This window comes from Lonchura striata, chromosome 8 (assembly GCF_046129695.1).
Source record: "Lonchura striata isolate bLonStr1 chromosome 8, bLonStr1.mat, whole genome shotgun sequence".
Taxonomy (NCBI): domain Eukaryota; kingdom Metazoa; phylum Chordata; class Aves; order Passeriformes; family Estrildidae; genus Lonchura; species Lonchura striata.
The window spans coordinates 22,770,343-22,791,586 of NC_134610.1; the positions used below are offsets into that span (position 1 = coordinate 22,770,343).

At 38.8% G+C, this 21,244-nt stretch overlaps 1 protein-coding gene and 1 long non-coding RNA gene across 4 annotated transcripts in view; one reads left to right on the forward strand and one right to left on the reverse strand.

Annotated features, from left to right (window-relative positions):
* The window catches only part of LOC110482909 (uncharacterized), a 118,977-nt gene that overhangs the window by 42,041 nt on the left and 55,692 nt on the right, over positions 1–21,244 (forward strand). The window lies entirely within an intron of this gene.
* PDE11A (phosphodiesterase 11A) overlaps positions 1–21,244 on the reverse strand; it is a 107,783-nt gene that overhangs the window by 26,686 nt on the left and 59,853 nt on the right. For both annotated transcript variants that reach the window (XM_077785065.1, XM_077785066.1), the window contains exons 11-14: positions 8,389–8,535; positions 8,178–8,285; positions 3,400–3,509; positions 737–827 (exon numbers count right to left, since the gene is read on the reverse strand). In XM_077785065.1, the coding sequence (XP_077641191.1) occupies positions 737–827; positions 3,400–3,509; positions 8,178–8,285; positions 8,389–8,535 (456 nt within the window). The remainder of the gene's footprint in view (positions 1–736; positions 828–3,399; positions 3,510–8,177; positions 8,286–8,388; positions 8,536–21,244) is intronic.

Below are 21,244 nucleotides of genomic sequence, written 5' to 3' on the forward strand. Positions count from 1 at the left end.
AGATCTCTTCAGAAGTTACTGCAGATCAGGCTATGGTATCCAGTTGTGCTGCATGAACAGCAGTTTTGGTTTTATATTTACTAAATGCGTTTTGTAGCAGCCAATTTCTGTAAAATAAGAAAGTACATCTGTTGTTTTGAAAGGACTCCATGTCCATTATTCCACTTTTCTCAGTTATTAAATACATATTGTAGTATATGCTGTATAGTGTTACATGCAAAATATTCTAGGCAAGAGCTATGTCTTCACATGTATCTGCAAAGCAATTAATGTGCTTTGGACAGCATGATATTACTGATTTTAATTTTTAAAAATACTGTATTAAATTATGAAAAAATCATAAAAATACTGATTACAGAAAGGCTGCCAAAGAAATTAAATTGGTGCAGTAACGGATGGCTCTGATACTCTGAATATGACACCTGTGGGGAAAGGTAAGCACCTGTTTCAGCCACCTCTAAACCACTGAGCAGGATATATGTAAGAAGAGTGAGAAAAGCTGACAATATGATTAGGATGTATTCTCTTGTCCCTTGCTGATTGAGACAGAATAATCTCTGGGCTCTGTGATCAGCATTTGTAGTTGTTTAATTTTGTGCTAGTTGTGACCTTTGTGGTAACCAATAAATAATTCCTCAAGGAGAGGGCATTAAAAAGGTACTGTACATGGTATTTCCTTTCTCTAGCTGAAACTGCCCAACAGCTTACAGTGAGATTAATAGTAATGCTTTTGTACCTCACTTTGGAGAATCATGACAGCATGATTGAAATGGTGGTGCTCCAAGGTAGCAGAGGTGCCGTAGAGCTGAGCTAAGGCTGATCCACTCCTGAAACAGAACATGGGAAGTCAACAAATCCTGCTTGTCTGCTTACGAAGCAGGTTTCAGAGACAATTTAGTGACAAAAGCACGTAGCCACACTCTCCACCTCCACTTTAGCAACCTCACTTAAGACAGCTAATGAGATCAAAATACTAATTTAAATCCAGATACAAAGCATTTATGTTGCATTCTTTGCTAAATATTGCCAGCTGACTAAATACCTTTCTGGGATTACAAGAAATTTTGTAATGCAGCTTTCAAAGTGCCTCAGAAACAGCACAGACAGAGAACCGTGCAGTAAAGACACAAGGTAATGTGTCCTTGAGCTGGGATCAGCTGTTCCCCTGTTTTATTTTTAATTCATAATAGACATAAACATAAGGGCTTACAATGGCCAACTACAAACTCTTAAATTAAAACCCCAAAACACAACAAAAAAAGCCCAACTTCAAATACGAAGGTAAACAAAAAAAAAAAAAAAAACACAAATGAGAGCAGTGAATATAAAAGTAAAGCTTAGCATATCTCTAGAATGTATTTTCTCATCACATTTATTGTCTAAACCAAAATCAAATTCAAAATGCACAATGCAGGTTGGTTTTCTATGTTTAAAGAACAAAAATATATGGAATAAAATTATAAAATTGCAAATTACTGGGAAGTGCAGAGAGTGGGACTGGATTGTCAGAATGGTCACTATTCACCAAGTACCAAAGTAGTTCAGGCAGTCCTTCACTTCTGGGACCCAGCCTAAAGTGACAAGATGGACTTTCTTTCCAAAGAAATGAGAATAAGAGATTATGCTAGAGACAGAAGGAGTCTTCTAGGAGCATATACCATAAAACTGCACCATATTGATGGTTAATTATCAGATGCAGCTATAAGAGAGAAAAGGATGTCCAGGAAACATCCTCCCTAGAGAATGTGATATTGACATATATAACAGAGCCATTTGAGACAACTGTGATATTGCCTCCATCATATACCTCTTGAACTTTCATCATACAGAACAGCAGCATTAGACACTGAAGATAAAATAGGAAAATGTGATGCTTGAATTTATGTCAGGTTAGAGGAATAAATCATAGTTAGCATTATGAAAACTACTGCTTCTGTTTTCAGGGATGTTTTATACATGTGTGGTAATGTTTGTCTTTCATTAAATGTCTTCAGCAGTTTCTTTATGGAGTCATAAAATGGTAGCCTCCTCTCCATACTCTGTTGTCAAACAACAAGTATGAGTGATAGCAGTCTAATGCTGATCCCTGTACCTTTAACTCAGACAGCCCTCTGCACAAAAGATACTCTTGTGTAATGGTACAGCAGAGAAGTGGTTAATTTAATCAGAGCCTAAAATGGCCAGGATGTAAATCTTAGGTCTCGTTTTTGTAAATTGGGAACATAAACATCAATCAGCTGAGCTTCCTTCCCATTTGTCTCGTCTGTTTTGATTCTCTTCAAGACTCAGCTGCAAAAAGGCATCTAGCAGTGCTTGGTAACCTTTGCACCACGAGCTCTGTCTTTTGAGCACTGCAATTGATTTTCCCCACTATGGTGATTGAAGATCCAGACAGTGTCATTGTTTCATTGAGATTGTATGGCAACACCAATACCTCAGGAAATGGCAGCTTAGTGAACATCAGAAACATCAGTTTGAGTGATGGTCACTGAGGCAACATACCCCCAGAAATGCAGCAGCCCCTGCATACACACGTTGCAGCAGAGTACTTCTGCAAAAGTAGGACAAAATAGCATAATAAAACATCACTCTGCCCTTCAAATACCTCTGGACAACCGTCTGACCACTCCCCCATCACACTGGAGGATTAGCAGTAAGGCAGAACAGAAAATCTACAAATGCACACTGGGATCTGCAGGACAGGAATGCCTTGGGGCCTCGTATTCTCATGTTATGTAGTGGCACTGGGGACTGAAGAAAACAACATGGGATTTGAAGGAATCGCTGTGTCTGACAGCTTTATTTCACAACTTGGCCAGGATGTTGCAGGATTTTCTCTTGTCCCTCCTATTCTCAGGGAAGGCAGATTTTGGAATGAATTTGACCTTGGTCTAAGGAGTTCTCTTACCTACACAGAAGTACCACTCTTAAGCCTTCCACAAACCTACTTGTACTTCACTCTGCCTGATGGCAGCAGCCTGGTTTCTGTGGAAGCATTATTTCAGTTTCACTTATTTTCTTTTCTTCACAATAGCAGAACAAGGTTTTGCTTAATGCCATGCACCCCAGACAGCAAGACCAACCCAGACAGACAATTTAGGTGCTTCCTGGATTGAAAACTAGAATCAATAACAGCTAAGCCTGAAAAGAACATCAAGTTCTGGCACCACATTTCAATATGTGGTGTCAGTTCAACAGCCAGATACAAAGGACAAGCCAGCAATTACTTAAAGGAACAGAGAATGATAAAGATGGATAGTCCCTCACTGCACACAGGAATAAGAGTACTTGGCCTTGGCCTAGAAAGCTTGAAATTAATGCTTCATTCTTTATCCTGGTCACCTTTTGCTCTCCCATGGAAGAAAACCAAATTAAAATAGTAAGAATTAGAAAGCTTACTTGGCTTGGAAGGCATTGTTGGTTCCCCTGTGGTCGAGGTCGTGACACAAGCATCCCACAATCAAAGCTAAAATTTCAATTTCAGTTAGAATCTCCTGAAATCCTGCAGTCTGAGAGCAGAAAAAAAAAAACATAGCAGCTGTAACTATCATTAGCAAAAGGGATAAGTAATGTTAGTCCATCCAGCAACAGTCAACTTTGTTTTGATACCATGAACATTTCAGTAAGGAGAAGATAAATGCTTTATTGTCATATTCTATTCCCTGCTGTATGTCAGATGGTTAGCAAAATAGATAATGTCCTTGGAGTGATCTGTTATTATCTCTTTGTTGCATTTCCAGCATGCTATTTCTCTGCTAGCCAGGAGGCACTAAAGGCAAAAAGAGCTGAAAACAAATACCAGTAACTGAAAACTGAGACAGGAACTGGAATTTTTTAATCAGAGAAATAAAAACACCAAAACTAAACTGATAAAATTTTGAAATTATTATTTAGAGAAGTACTTAGAAAGATTTCTTCAATCCTGAGATGACCATCTTAGTCAATCCCTACTGTCAGAGATAGCTGACATGTTAAGTTGGAAGACCTTTAAAAGAGCTCAGATAAAATACACTGTTATGAACTATTAGATTTTTTTTCAATCTGGCACTTTGAAACGAAGTGGCACGATTTGAAGAGGAAATGTCTCAAATTTCTGCTACAGATACCCATTTGAGTTTGGGAGAGGCATTTGAAAACAGATGCAATGAAATTCCCTACAAGCAGCTCAGACATGACTGTGTGAATGGAGGAGTTAATCATAGAAACATTTTTTATCACTATGCTTCTTCTCTTGGATACTTGTCATAGCAGTCTTCCTGCCTGAATGGGTTCATGGCAGAGAAAAAACACTTACTGCTATTGCTAACCTCAAGCATCCTGAACAGATCCTGTCTGAAGGAGGTGCTAGAGCCTCTGTAGTGCACCACTGGTGCTGTGCCTCTGACCCATGGCAGAAACAACCTGGTTCTTCAGAAGCAGAAGGGCATAACACCTGCAAAAATGGCTGAGTGTCAGTCTCCAGTGACACTCTTCAATTAGCCACATGATCTAGCTAGCATGAAAGGAAATTATATACAAGAAATACAAAATACATTTGTATTGGAGGACCAAACCAAGGCTGAACACCAGCAACATGTAAGAATTCCCAAATATCATTGATTTTCAAAGGGGCGTAATTTCATCCACTGGCAAGAAGAGAGTTTAAGTGATACAGGGGGACTTGTCACCCTTCCTTGGTAGGAACTTAAATTCAGAAACAGCAATTGCTGCAATACTCTGTGAAAGCTCTGCTATTCACCCTGAAGACCACAAATTGTACTTACAGAAATGCACATTCAAATCTAAGTGTCTTCTGTTTAGACAGTCTGGAATGTGGCCACATTTTATACTTAGGCAATACAGGGAGCCAAGCTCCACCAGGTGCTCAGGAATGCACTTCAGTGGGAACTGAGGAAGTGCAAGACTTGCTACAAAAGCTTTATAATTCCTTAAAGTTTACACAGCAGAAAAGATGATCAAGCATGAAGGAAAAAAAGGTTAATTAATTTTGTGTAGAATCCAGCAGTGTACAGAATAACTTGGATATTAGGAAAGAGGTTCACCTGATTTCTAGTGGCATTGCTTTTGTTTTAGTTCTGGTAACATCTACCCAAGTAGAAAAAAAATCCTCTATAAATAGTGTTTTATCTTTTTAAACAAAGCTCTTGTTTAACAAATAATAATTTAAAAAATCTATTTATAAAAAGGGATTAAAAATAGTTTGTAACTGACAACACACCATGTGTCAAATTTCAGTTTAGAGAAAATATTAACAGCTAAGTTAAAATAACTTAAAAGGGAAGTTTTATAATATGAAATTGATGTTGTAATAAATATTCTTTAGTGTAATCCAAGCTTTGATTAAATTCAAGGATTCAACCTGTATTGCAAATGCAGGGAAACCAATTAAGGAATTTATTAACAGTAGCAGTATCTCAAAAATAAATGCCACATTTATTTAATGCAAAGTCTTGTTGCTGAATATATGAAAGAAATATAGCATATGTCACATAGTAAAAAAAAATTCATTTAAAACAATACTACAGTAAGGGGATATCTTCTTTGAACATAATGTAAGTAAACAGAGGATTACATTTCCACATTTCTGAATTTACAAGAGAAAAAAAAAATACATGGCTATAGATGATGGTGCAGTAAATTTTATTTTCACCAGAAAAGGAATGACCCATAACTCATGAGTGGCAGAGTCTCTAGTGAGTTATGGAGGTCATTCTTTCATGTGAGGAAATGAATTGCATTCATTATACCTTGCCCCACATCTATATGTTTTGTTATTAGCACACCAGATGGGATTTTAATTTGGTATTGCTTACTTGTTCTTTTTTGCCCTTTGAAATAAGTATCAATGTGAACTGTGTCGGCAAAGGCACTGATAATGAAGCCTGTGCTTGATCCTGCACTTTACTCTCAGGTACAACCTTAACTTGCAGGAGCAGCCTTGCTGCAGTGCTTGTCTTCAGAATTCCTGGGCATCTGAAAGACAGAACTATGGCTTGCCGAACTGGGCTTATGATTGTTCAGGAGAGAGAAAATACATACTTAGATATACAGGAACATGCTTTAGATATGCAAAATACCAGGGGTGAAGCAATGATTTCCTCTTTTTTGAATTTCTGTTGTTTGGCATGTTCAACACAGCTGAATTTTCCTTGTGCATTCAGTGGGAGTATGGTGGGACCCTTAGAGGCTACTGCATTACAGATTAGACATCACTATACTATGGTAAATCCTACCTGAAAATGCCCTAAAATAGAATTACTGATTTCTAATTGTGGGGCAGTCTACATTGCTGACTATCATGGAGAAACCAGAAATAAGGTGCAATAACTGCACAAAGCAGTGCCTTCTTGACCGGCAGAGAAGGGTTCTGATAAGCCTTTCAGAGGGTTTATCGAAGAATTTTCCTCTTTTTACCAGTGAAAAAAGAAGGCACACGCTAATTTGGATCATATCCCCAAGACAAATGCAGTAGGAGCAAGCCTTGTATTATTACTAATGCCAAGTCTCTCTTTTGTGTCTTTTTTTGCACAAAAATAATCTTCCTGTATCTGGAAGGGAGAGCAGACCAAACAGATCTCACACCTGCACTTATTCTGTTCTCAGCCAGAGCCAGAGCAAAGCGGGGTGGGATGTGTGGAGACTCCAGTGCTGTGGCCACATTCCAGCCCTGCACATGGAATCGCTCATTCTGTTTATTACCAGGAGTGTGGGCAAGGAAATGAACTTGGCTTAAAAATGCCGGATCCCATCTCACAGCCAATTGCATGCCTGCGCTGACTGCTAAAAGGATTCTGAAATTAGGCGGTGAGAGCCGCGGTCAGAGCATCTGTCGGTGGTGCCGGGCGGGCGGTGGCTGGTGCCGCAGCAGCAGCGGAGCTCCCTCCCGCTGGCCCGGCGCGGGCTCCGCTGGCCGGGTGGAGGTGCCCGGTGCCGCCGGCACAGCAGCAAGCCTGGCCTCGGAGCTCCACCTAGGGGTGTCCCTGCTGCGGCTGCGGCTCCCCGCCCGCAGCCTCTGGCGCTAATTGCTGTAATTCACACCCAGCGGCGCTGCCCGCCTTTGCCTATATCATCAGAGTAAAATGCTTTTCCTTTTGCTAAAACTGGGAAAAAAAAAAGCATGTCAAGTTTATAAAACCATAATAACTACTAACACCCTGGCATTACCACCGAATTTCCTTAGAGAGCATCAGCAAGTGCCTGCTGAAACAATGCTCATTCTGTGCAGCTGAGGAGCCTCATGCCCGGAGGAAGAGGTGACCCTTCTCTCGTTGGATGTCTTCCTTTCCTTTGTTTCTGGTGCACGGTACCGCTTCACTAGGCCTCCATCAACACTCACAGAAACACACCTGCCCTGCTGGGACTGACCAAGCACTAGAATGACATCTTCACCTCCTAGGGCAAGTCAGAGGTTTTTTTTTTTTTTCTTGCCCAACATGCAAAGTTCTGGCATCCGGGACCCCTGAGTTTTTTTGTTGGTACATTTACAAGAATGAACTAGCCAAACGTGGATTATTTCACACAGTGAGGTTGCCGTGGGGTAGAGAGAGAGCAGTATACTTGTTCTAGTATGTTAGCAATGGTACTTTCAGCAGAATTTACTTGACATTTCAGCAGAATTTACTTGAAGCTGAAAGGAGCTAGAGGTACTCCTGGAGATACATGCTAATAAAACCCCCAAGTGTCAACAATGTCTAGTGGAGACTCAAGATTCACTTAGATCACTATGCTGGAAGATAATTTTCAAATGTTTTGAGGCAGTACCTTCACAAACTATTTAGATGAAGCTGGATAAAGAGATAATAAATATCAACATAGTAAATACTTTGGGGTTCTAATCCTTGGTTTTGTACTTCCCAATTAGGAGTTTAAAATAAATGTCAAATCAAAGAGTTCCAAAAGAAAAACATTTCGTAAGATCAAGATCTGTAATAACAAGAGCACTCCAAAATTGCCATCTGTTTTCAGTCACTTTAATGTGCCTATGATATCACTGTCACTAAAACACTATAAGGTTTTGCCAAATACGTGCTGCCTTAAGTTGAATAAATTCTGTCTGCTTTGCTATTGGAAATGAGTAGCATAATAACCAGAAAAGAAATTGAATGCTGGAAAATGTTTAACAGGTTAGGCAGTGTTGCAGTAAAAGCTCTTAGGGGGCTGTGTAGCTGGGTACTCACAGTTAACATGGCAAACATCAGCTGGCAGACGTTGAAAGCGTGCCTCCAGTTGTGATACAAGACCATTCGATAGTTCTTCCGCACCGTCAAAAGCCACCTACACAGCGTCTGAAACGCAAAGTACAATTTGTAGCAGGGCTACTAAATGTGTACAAATGGACAGAGCAGTGCCAAGACAAAAGCAGCAGATATTTGCAGCGCAGATGGTTACCTCGTAGTCAATTTTAAATTTCTGAACCATTCCAAGTTCCATGAACATCCGCAGGGCTGCAGTAATCATGGCATCCACATCGAGCGAGAAGTCATCAAAATGGATATCGTCAATGCCAAGCTCTGACACCAGAGGGATGTTTGCTGCCTGAAAATGCCAAAGGGAAATTTCTGATTCTAAACTTCCGTCCTTTTTCCTTTATTTCACTCTTACAAGAAACAAACGGTACATCAGTTCTGATCTGCCAATACATCCCCTGCTTGATTCAAATGCTGAGCAGTAAAAGTCTTCATCTGAGAAACAGAAACAAGTCAAGCTAACAGAGTGTGGAAACAGTGGGAAGGAGAGGAACCTGGTATGAACAGGAAATATGTTCACCATCTCAACTGGAGCCCTGATACAGTATTTAGACTGAAAGCTGACCACTTTACAGCCACTGCAGTAACACAATATATTCCAATGCAAATTACAGTTCTATAATGCAAGAAACATCTGGATAGCCAGAAGCTGGGAATTTTAATTGCTACCATTTAGATTTGCAAAGTAAATATACTGCTCTGCAGAATTTCTTCATCCAAATGCCTTCACAATCATAAGTATACAAGTACCCTTTGCTTTACGCTGTTCACTACACACACATAGAACCAGAAGAAGAGTAATGCTAGCCAAGAAATGTCTAGCAGAAGTACCCTCCAAAGTAACATAAAAGAATTTTCATCATGCTGATTTTATAGTAAACAACAGCAAAAGCCTTACATTTTGCTTTGTCTGTATAACCAGGACTTCTGTTTGTAAGAGAGGAATGAGCTGCTCTTGTGCACACAAAGATAGGAATGTGTGCCAGACTGGCTGATGTATTCAGTTGAGCACAGAGATGTGCTGTGGCTTGCTCAGTAGCAGTACCTGCATGAGCCAGGCAGAGGTGCTGATAAGCCTCCCAGGCTTCTTTCACCTTCCTTAACCCCTTCAGACCTGCTGCTGTTCTCTCTAGAGAGGGCAGGTGCAGGGGCTGCATTCGCTGAAGGAGCATCTGTCCGTCTCCCACAGTGAGAGAGGGTGATGGGTCAGAAGCCTCTCCAAGGGGCTGGATCCAGCCCACAGGCCATGAGCTGGGCAATGCTGAATTAGTTAAAATCCACAGCTGGTGTGGAACATCCAGCTACACACTTGCATAAAATACCAATTAGTTTGTGCAACTGTAATCTAAGTTCACCTTGACTGTTACAGGTTCTATGGTTCTACTTTATGGTTTCCTTTTTGAGAACTTGTGTTTTGAAACACTGCACTCTAACTACAAATTACTGACATGTAAAATATCTTCTTTCAGCTGAAGACAAAGTGCCACCTCAATAAATTATTTTATGCAGATATTAAACTGCTTTAGCAGCATCTTCTTCTGTAGGAGAAGATGGTATAAACCTGTCATAAAATAGTATTAACATTGTGGTTTTAACTTACTTGCTAGGTAGAAGAAAAGTCTTTTTGGTTCAGTACTCAGTAAAGCACACCAGTACCTCAGAAAGTCATGGCACTGTGCCAGGGAGTTAAACTGTTACAGGAAATACAGCAAACCCATCAAGTCAAGTGTCATCCCAGGACACAGCTTAAGAACCTCTGGAGCGTGAGATGCAAGCTCTGTTAACTGCACACTCACTTGTCTGCTAACATACTTATCCAGGCTGAATCAATTCAGCATCTCTTTTTGAGTAATCACTGAAATATTTGGAATACTTCTAGATGATCCCAACAGGAGTTACACCTTAACACCTTTAAGATCTGAAAAACTATGTCTATACTTCCAAGATAAAGAAAGAAAATGTGCTTAGGTGTGAAGCAGGAATGCTGGCCCAGAAACTGTGCTGTCCAGACCTTCACAAACTAACAAAAATTGTGACATTTTTATCATTCAGTTATTCTTCAAAGACTTGGAGGATCCTGGAGACGCACATTAATATTAAGTCTATGAACACATTCACTGGATAGAAATAAGACTCTCAATATAACCATTTTTTGGGGAAGAAACACATTTGTACATCATACTCCTTAGCTCCTTAGTGAAAAGCTTAAATAACAAGCTGAAAGAGAAGCACTTGATTGTGAGTATACCTTCTGAAATTGTTCATCAAATAATATTTACAAACCTACTGCTGCATTTTCATTAACTTTGAAGTGAGATCTAATAAAGGTTTTCAGAATTTTTGGCCTCTTAAAGAAAACCAGATCTTTTCCTTGCTATTTTTTCTGGAAACCAACACTTTTATCAGCCTGTTGCAATTCAACATAGAACACTTGAAGCAGTTGCTCAACTAAAATTCTTTTTCCATTTGTCAAACAGTGGAGAAATAACAACATATTCCAAATCTATTACAAATTGAACAACAGGATATTAACAAAGCAAGTCAAAAACAATTTCTTCCCACGTCAGTCTGAAACTTTTAAATATTTATGAGGTTTTACATTCCTAAATTTAACAGGAATGCCATAATCCAAAATAACTGCTGAATTAATCGCCAGGAGATAACATTTGTATAAAAGAACCATTTGCTTTACAACAGTAATAAAGGAAACAACAGAATTATGAGTGCAGAGCCTAATTTGAATAATGTTAAAAAAATGATATGTTGTGGGGCTGCAGCAGTATTCTGGCTGCACCTGGCATTGACTATCCTCAATTTCTTAGGCTAGAAATGCAAAAGTCCAGGGTTTAGAGGAGAACATTCATTAAAACTTCATATTTTAAAATTACAGAGATATAAAAAAAAATAATAATGCAGAATACTAAAACATATCCCTCCCTGAAATTTTGCAGTGCTGCAGGAAAAATTTCAGTGGATTTCTTAAAATAAACAACAATAACAACACTCTCTTTCAGGAAAACAGCGAGGATGAAAGTACCATGACAGCAAAAGGAAGGGACAGGCAATTAAATTTCAAGTTACAGTGAAATTATTTTTTAAAGCACCCCAGTGATTTAGAATCCCTTAAATGCTATAGATTTTTGAACCTTTTGAAGTTCAATTTCCCCTTTCCTAAAACAATTAAGACCTTTACTCTAGAATTAAGAATTTTACTCTGGAATTTTTGTACCCTGTGGATCAAGCAATTTCAATGGTCTTTGTATCCTTGAGGAAATTTCACATGACTCTTCTGGTAAGTTAAAGCCAGATGTGCCTCCTCTGGTCACATTTCCATATGTCCAGTACTAACCCAAAAATTTGTCTTGAAGGTAATCAGGAACACAAGTTCGGCTGAATACATGGAAGGCAACTGGTCTTGAAAAATAAAATACAAACTCAGCAGCCAGACTAGGAAAGTATCATCAGTCATAGGTAACTTAGAAAAAAAGGATGTCATGCCTCCAAACAAGAGCATAAGGATAAGATCTGTGATTACTCCATAGTTAGGCATGCGTGGAATACAGGAAGGAGGAAACAATGAATACAGGAAGGAGGAAAAACACCTTTGTACTCAATTCAGATTGGCAACAAGATTCTCCTTTCCTCATTGCTCTTTGCTACCACATAAACTGTCACAGCCTGCTCATTACCTGTGAAAGTTGAGAGACAAGGGACTGGCTGAGCCTTAGCTTCCACCAGCCATCACAAAAGGCCATATGTCATTAATGACCCTCTTACTGCAAAACACGTGGAACATCAAAGTGCCTTTCACCACACAGTCACAATTCTGGCCACTGTAAAAGACAGCCCACGGGAACAGAAAAATAACATTTCTGGTTCAGTATTAATAAGCCTCTGGGCTCCTGTGGATGAATAAAGCCTAAGAAGGAAAATGCTTACTAAATGATTTTGCATTAACTCATCTAATAGCATATTCTTCACAATCTTCTGTATCCATATTTGATAATGTCATAAAATCAGATGTAAAGAAACTGGTGAGCTCTTCCCAAAGCATTCTTCCTTTGTAAAATGTGCACTACCATGGTAGCAGTCCAGCTAAACACAGAAAACACTGACATCCTACTTTGCCATGTCATCTTAAAATTTCTCTACTCCAGTTTTAGTACCTATGTGGATAAGACATCAGGGCATATTATGCAAGGAAAGTATTTTGAAACATACTGATAACTATATTAGTATGGCTTTGTTTAAGAAAAAGGTACATTTGATATACTCAGCTTCCTTCCCATACAGTACCAGAACTATTTTGTAGCAGTACTTATTGAATGTAGTCCACTTTTTGCATAGCCTTATTTACAGTGGCTTGTGGAATGGTCAGCAAGGCTTCCTCATCAGAAAATACTGCCTGACTGATGGAAAGAAGTAACAAGGAACTTCATTATATTTAACACCTGAAAAGATTTCTCATGAAATATATATTCCAATTTAGCAAAATAATGGCAAAATAATGTGGTGTACATCTTAAATCCCAGAGGCACTATTAGAGTCCAGAGTCCACATACTATCAGAATAGCAGGTCAGGAGCTGACCTCATGTACACTCTGGAGTGAAGCTGGAGCTTCAGACAACACGACACACACACAAGAAATAAAATTGCCTTTTCAAGTATCTCTTCATCTCAAATATCTCTCAGAAGATTAGGATTTGAATAACCTTAAAGGATGATCATCAAAAGCTGAAGAGAAAGTATCAAAGTGAAGAATATTTAAATGTGATGCCTTCATTATCTCTCACATAATCTTCTATGATTCCATGAAGCCATTTTGAAGACATAATTTTCTGATGGCAAAGATTTTTATTTGTGAAAGGTTCTTTTTATATATAAAGGCCTCTAAAATACTTGCTTATGTTTATTGCTGCAGGCAGGCATCTTTTAAAATATATCTTTATAGTCAGTTATTAACAGCAGTGGACAGATTTTGTACTTCTTCACAGCAATGGAAGACCAAAGCCTGTTATATTCCAGTCTGACACATTTACTCTCTCTAAAAGAGAAAGAATCAAATGTTGCAGCTCCAGGATGTTTAATGCCCAGAGCAAACTGGCTTTTAAAGGCCTCCATCTGTTACTGGAGACTGTGGCTATCAACTCTTTGCCCTTCACAATACTGAGCTAGAACCTCTTTTCAAATGACCAACTGAAGCAGAGGCAGGACAGTGGCATAAAAAGGGAGTTTTACAAAATTTACAGTAAAGAGGAGTGGGTATGGAAATGACTGATGTGTATTTTCCTCTTGATTTTGATTCTAATAATTTTTTTAACATTATTATCACAAGAGCATTGCTCTGCCTTCAACACTGAAATCACCCAGAAACACAGCCTTGTTTAGTTTGAGAGAGCTTTTGAGATCAACCAGTCCTATGCCCCTGCCAAGGAAACCTCATGCTGCCATATAAACACACTTTGCAGCTGCCAGCTCTACCAGACTCCTTCAATGTTCCAGTCTCTGTGAATGTCTTCTATCTGAACAGTTGTTGGATAAAAGGCATGGTGGAACAGGATTTGTGTATTTTATACCTCCTCAGATTAACCCTACAGATAAACAGGGTTGCAGTTGTGAGATCAAAAGCCCAAACTCTGCCCCAAGTCTCACAGTAGGTGTCTGAGCCCTTTCCTGGAAAAGGTCATTCCTTGATTTAGTCAAAGTTTTACATCTGTAAACCAAGAATCATGCAGTACATGCATCCAGCTTCAAAATCTACAGCTGAAGCATGCAGAAGCAAGCATGTATGTAGTGCAACTGCTCCACCTTCAAATGGCAAATTAGCAGCTTAACATGTATTTTCGACATGAAATGTAGAAAAAGGAAAGTTGCATTTAGACTTGTTTAAAAACATTGTGTTTGACCATTTACCAAATACAGCTACTGCTTAGTATGATGCTGATATTTCTTTTAATTGAAAGAGAAGCTTCACAGAATTACAAAAGCTATTTATTCTGCTTCTATCAGAACAAGAAAAGTAGCCATTAAGCAATATATCACTATCAAATATAGCATGTAGGATTTTCTTTATTATCATGCAGTGTGGACTTAGGACAAAAGTATGGTATTTACTTTCTGCTTTGGGGATAAAACTGTATGTGCCTTAGGAAAGGATTTGTCTTCTTACAATTTTCATTTTAAAACAGCAAGGGAAGGTAAGTCATTACACCAAAGCTAGCCCCAGAATTATAGCTAAAAAGCAGAAAGCATTTTGAATATTTCTAATCAGTCAATCAATCCTATCTGAATATACTGCTTTCTGAAATTGGGACCCATCAAAAAGAAATAATACATTTCAGAGATAAAAATGACATATAAAATTTTGTTGCAAACTATATTAGGCACAAAAACCGTTATATTATGTTACTAAAAATCAATCCTTGATGCTAGAGTTGTTTCCTAGTACACAGAAACAAAATATATGGCAGCCTATAAAAGGAACAAGAAATTTTGATTTTAAAAGAACAGAGACATAAAATAAAAAAAATTAATGGTCTAGGCATCTATTATTCTTAAGGCCAAAGTCCATAACCACAGCAGCCTAGGACTGGGTTTTACAGGGCATGCACATTGGACACAATGATCTCCCAAGGCGCGCTGGGGAGTGTTCACGTCCTTTTGGCTGATGGTGATTAGGAAAGAACCAGTGTGTCACATACTGCAGGCTAGCAACTGTCGAGTTTTTATGACCATCAGTGCAGATGAGAAGTTTGTACAAAAGGGTCTATTCAGTCTCTGTTTCAGAATTTCAAACAAACACAAGCAGCAAACCTAGGGCAACTATTTCTCTATACTACAAAAGTGTCAGGCTGCCATTTCCCACAAAGCTTTACTTGGTTTTGGTGGCAAAAAGTCAGCTTTGTTGCTCCCATGAAGAGCAGAATGGGTAATGTGGACTGGCCCTCCCCCTCAACCCTGTAAATTTGGGAAGGTGAGGGAAGTGGGATACGACGTAGCCTTTTCCTACCCAGAAAGTAGGAAAAAGCTCCCTCCTTGAAGACTCAGAAGAGGAAAAACATAATAAAGGGTGGAATGAGCAGAGACAGGTTTCTTCTCATGGTGAACATGATGTGAAGGCATAGGGGGAACTCACACATTTGGTGAAAAGAGCCCAGACAGTGCCCTGCAAATCTCAGCTGGGCACACAGTGGAAGAGAGCATGTGAAAACAGTGAAGGAATTGCCAAGATCAGACACTGAAAAAAAACCCAAAGCCAGAACCTCAGAAATCCCACCAGAGCCCCAACATGCACTGGATTAACACTATTTTTGTGATCCCAGCACACTCTCAGTGCACCAAAACCAACATGCAGGACCACCAGTCCTGTGTCACCGGGGCCATGGTGGTGCTGCAGGGACACAATGGCACTGGATGGGATTTCCTGGGAGCCACTGAAATTTTCATTCTGAGCAGCTGTGACTGGCAGTGCAGGCTGGCAGTGCAGTGACTGGTGGGGGAAATTATGCAAATGTGTGAGTGGGTTACTGCTCCACTGGGGAGAAAGTCCTATTTCAGACCTGCTAGAGTGACAGCTACAGCAGAATAGTGTCAGCTGGACAATAAACAATATTGACAACACCTTCAACCTTACAACGTACCTTCACAAGAATCCTACAGAGAACATTTCCGTTATTCTCCTTAAAGTATGGTTTTGTCTTCTTCTCCTTACTTTTTGTCAAGTTCTGATTGCAGGTTTAAAAGGAATCCAGCCATCCTATCCTGAACACATAAATCACTCCCTAGGAGTACTCAGGACTGCCCAAAAGAGCTTTCTCCCCACACCAGAGAATTACAGCTTCATAAGCCAAGGCTTATCCCATGTGAGGCTCCTGCAGGGCAGGCTGAACTGAGCCCAGCTCCTGTCCCCAGAGCTGAATGTACATCCTCCACTGCCCCCTTCATCCACAAAGCCCTCCAGCAGAGAAAGCCTAAGCACCCAAGCAGCCAGGTGCCTAAGCACCCTGCACTGCAGCATGGCCTCTGGTTCACACACAACTCACAGCCTCAGCATCACAAGCTTTTTGATAAAACCCAAAATGTGCAGATCCCATTCTTTCAACAAGAAACCAAATAATAGGCACTTCAATCTATATTTATTTAGCTCCTTATTTACTACCCACATACTACTAGTTTTATAATTTTTCTCTAAACAAAGGTTGCTTACATATATCACTCTTTGAGGTAACAGGCTACAATACTGACATAAGCATGTTTCTTGATATTCATATTTTGAATACATGTATATATTATGATGGTTATAGCTTTTCTTTACCACTCCTCACAGAAACAAGTTTCCTTTGAGGAAGGTAGCACAAGGAGGTACTGGAATCAGCTTAACAGTAGAGTTTATTAAGGCCATACATAGAAATGGCTTTTTTTGCTATTTTTGTGGTGCTGTTTTTGTGTGCCCCAAGCTTGTTGCAGGCACAGAACACACACAGCTGTGTGGCAGCAGAGAGCAGGGGTAAGCGAGTTAGGCAGGCTGTTGTACACAGATTATGATGGGGGTGTGTGTGCTATAGTCTATTTCTCATACATGGAAAGTGTTTGCAGTTTAAATTTGAAAGACTAAACCCACAGAACTGCTGACACAATTTCTCTTAGAGGCTGTTATTTACTCTGCTAGGGGTTTTGCCCAGACTAAACCAATAGTAGACACTGCCTGGAGCAGCCAATGAAACAGTGCAATAAATAACCTATACAAGATTGCAATTACAAATATTTTTGTACTTAATATAGTCTAGATAATGTTTTGCGTGGATGACCCAGGCCCTTATCTACCAAACTGATCTAGAAAACAAGTGTGCATCCAGAGAATTATTCTCTTTCAAATAATCCCACAACCTAAGTTAATACTGCATAGAAGCATGGTCACTTACATGCTCATGTGTGGGAACAGCCCTTTCAGCACAGCCTCATTCTCACCAGCTGATGGAGGAAGGAAAAAAAAAAAAATTGCAGGATATAACATGGCTGAACCTGTGAGGATATTTCTCTCCAGTCTCTCAGTGACACGTGCAAGAAAGACACGCTGCCTTGCGTTGGGAACATACTCTACCACATGCACACACACAAACATTATGATGCTGTGAAATTGCACTGGCATTACATTTTTTCAGGATTTTATGGCTGAACAGAAATGCTGCTTGGCGACCAGCCTTAAAGTGGAGCAAGGATGGCACCCAGTGGCCAAACAGATTCAGCTCAGAAAAACGTCTCCCCTTCTTCTCTTTGGAGAGTTTTACTTATAAAAAGGTTCTAGCTCTAATATCAACGTGTTGGAAATGTCAAAAGCTTTTGGAGGACACTGCCTTCTTCCTTTGGGGAAGATTTAAGTTTCTTGCTGTAAAATATAAAAAAAAAATAAAATCCTGTAGAAATATTGCCATTAATAATTTAAAATCAACACAAGCATGCATTTATGACAAACAGCTGCTTGCAGCTGGAACACTGCATAAGGGCAGAAATAAACAAAGAAAAATATTTTTTCAATTTATAGGGTATATGCTAAGGAAAAAGTAATTTCTGTTTTTAGATTCAGTACAACAAAGTTTTTAATTTTAAAATTAACTTTGATAATAGTAATAATTTAATTTGAAAATTAACATTGATAATATCAATGCCAACTATAAAGTTTACATTTAAATACGTTTTGGTGCTTGCTGGGGCTACAGAAGAAATCAAGGACAGATAAATAAGGCATAATTTAAAATGTGAAGTATTATGCCATTTTTATAGATTTCCTTGAAAAATTATTTCTTTCATGAGATAACATAAACATTACAGTGGTCTTTCTGAAGCAGCTGGGAATGCAGTGAGTGAGCTCAGAAGAGTGAGCTGTCACATACAGGGCCGGCACAAGGCATGTCTTATCAGCTGTGTGGGGAATATTTTGCTCCTCATTGGTGACAAAAGAACCATGATAAAGTCACACTGAAGAACTCCTAAATTACCATTTTTCACTGAAGTACCTCCGATTTTTTTATGCTGGCCCACTTCCAGTGCATGAGTCTTCACTAGATAAGTTTTTCTTCCTGTTTGAAAATCTTTCCAAATAGAAATTCCTAAGTCTGTCACTGACTGAAGTACACTACTTTATTATTTGACAAGTGTTAATATTTTTCCTTCTTTAATCATCCATCAGATACCCCTATGGCTTGCATGGCAGTTTAAATGTATTCCATGCCTTATCATTTCTACATGGTTGCTGGCTAAGTAGTGTAGCAATGCTGAATTCTGTTTATGCCTTGATGTTTTCCATCTGACAAGGGATTCTGATGGAGCATGATGACCGATCAGATTGAAGGACAGACAACAGGTCTGTTGGGTAATAAATCATCTTCAGTTGGGAGCAATGTTCCAACAATTGGTTTTTCTAACTTGTTTTTCTAAGCATTATCAAGACCTGGATCAATTGGGGTTTTGCGTATGGAAACAGATGCAAGAAACACAAGATTTCCCATGGGAATAACAAAAATCCAGTATCTGAGAGCAGCATAGTAGCAGCATGCTTTTTTTAGTATGGGCAACTTAATAATCCTAAGTGTTTTATTACTTCTCTGCTGAAAATGTCTGTTGTTTAAGTACCACTGTATTACTGTGCGTAATTACTAAGAAACTGAAAAACAGCCACTATTAAAGGCAGTAAGTCAGTAATATTTTTCAACTACTTGGAATGTTTTTATTTTAGCACTGTAAATATTAGCGTATAGCAGAAATAATTAGGGTGATCTAGATCAATTGAAATCTATTTCATCTTTAGAGAAGAAGGCTTTTTAAAGCAACTACTACAAAGACTGTTTTGATCATGCACATATTTTAATTTTCTGTTATTTTAATTGATTAAAGTTTATTACTTTTCAAGGTATTTAATGAGGAGATTTAAGCTTTGGTCTAACTATGAAGTAGCTGATCTTGGAAATAGTCATTTATTATTTAATATTTCTAATTACTGTGTGTCTTTATTCTGTTGATTTTTCACTTCTTTTTAAAATCATAGCCCTTAAGATTCCTTCTTTTTAACCTATAGTGTAAATATATCCAAAGATTATTCTGCGTAACATAAACATGCTGGAATAAATATATTTTGCTTTTGAATATTAAGAAAATTCCACAGAAGTTCTTTATTGACTTCTGCAATGCCCTTGCCCTGAAGCAATCCAGACCAGAATCTATTCCTTGCTGAAAGAAGCCTATCACTTTTAAAATTCATTTAATGACTTGTGCTAAACTCATAAATTAGCAGAAAAAGTTGTCTGGGCATGGATATGTGATTGAATTGTGGGCTTTATCTAGCTTCCAGGCCCCAGGCTTCTTTCTTAACTTGGCCTTAACTCTCCTCAATCATATACAGTTTTTATTCAAGAGAAAGATTTCTTTTAAAACAGGATTTACTTATCTCCTACACAAGAAAATAAATAAGTTTTGTGCAGGCTTATCATATAAATGCAATACAGTTGCATCACACAAATTTGCTGCAGTCCTAAAGTAGAAATGTTGAAACCTTTCACAGGTGTTTTAATATTTCTGTGCCCTCTGTGCAAATGGGAAACCAAACCATGAAGCAGTGCCCTGCCCTGCTCAGGTGATTTGACAACACAGGGACCAGGAATTCGCCCAGTTAGGCTGCAACTATTCAGAGGCAGATCTGTCCTCACACCCACTGCAGCCTCCCCTGAAGCCCTCCAGAGCCAGCAGGCAGGGCTGGCTGCACCCAAGGGGCAGCTCAGTGCTTGAGCCTCAGCAGGCTGAAGTACTCCTTGTGAATCTTCCCTCCACAGCATCCTGGAAAGTTCATATTCCATTTGCCCTGGAGGGAAGGTAGTGTTTTACTCCAGGAGCTCTATGTTTTCACCTGAAATAATAAATATATAATAAATATAATAATATATAATAAATATAATAATATAATAATAATAAATATAACAAATATTGCCATTTTAGAAATTTTACAAGAGGAACCCCCTGTGACGTTTTGCAGTTTAATCTCATCTTGATTACCTATGAAGCCAATAAACTCACATGCTGAAATTTTAATAAAATTGAATGTTTAAGTTTCTGAAACCAAATTCAGAATTCCCACTAGCTTTTTCAGTTACTATTCCTTGAATTAGGGTAGGCACTGTAGTATTGCATCAGTCTAGCAGGACAGCTCCAGAAATAACTCCTGAAAGGTGCCTCTCATGCAGAATTCATCTGACTATCTTTATTTCTGATAAAACACCTCATGAAAGAAAAAAGCAAAAACCCTCAGAGAATGTTATTTGAACTGAAAAAAACATACCCCCCTGGTGTACTCCTTTCTGCTTTGGTGAGCTGCATATTGGAGTTCCTGACCCAGAGAACACCAGTCTCAATTTGTCTTTTCCTTCTGCCAATTCCTCATTTTAACTCTCTTAACTCTATCTACACTGATAGGTCACGTAGTTTTAACTGCAAGTTTGCTGAAGAAAGATTTTTAATCAGATTCAAAGCTCCACCCTAATTTCATTTGATGTCTCTAAATCCAGACATTTTATGAGAAAAAAACCCATGAACAATCTCTCTACTCCACTTCTCCATGCCATTCCCTGTTCACTGAAATTGGAAAAAAATTGAACTACAAAGCACTTGTCTGAAGTCAGATGACAGCCTCACACTTCAGAAACTAGTATAAACACTCAGTATTTTATTTTATCATTGTTTATAATTTTCAGTGTATGCAATGTGTTCTTGACTTCTTGTTTCCATGACAACTGAAGACATGGGCACATGTCAAAGTGTACAAAATAATGTAATACAAAGAAGACCTTGGTTTGATGAACTATGAAACTCTTAACATGGTGCTTTAGTTCTTGTCTTACGTGGGCAGTGAATGTGGAAAAACAGAGAAATAAACTGCGTTTTACATCTTGTGATCATGTACCTTTATCAAAAGGGTAAAAGGGAACACAATTCAATATTAACACTCAAGCCC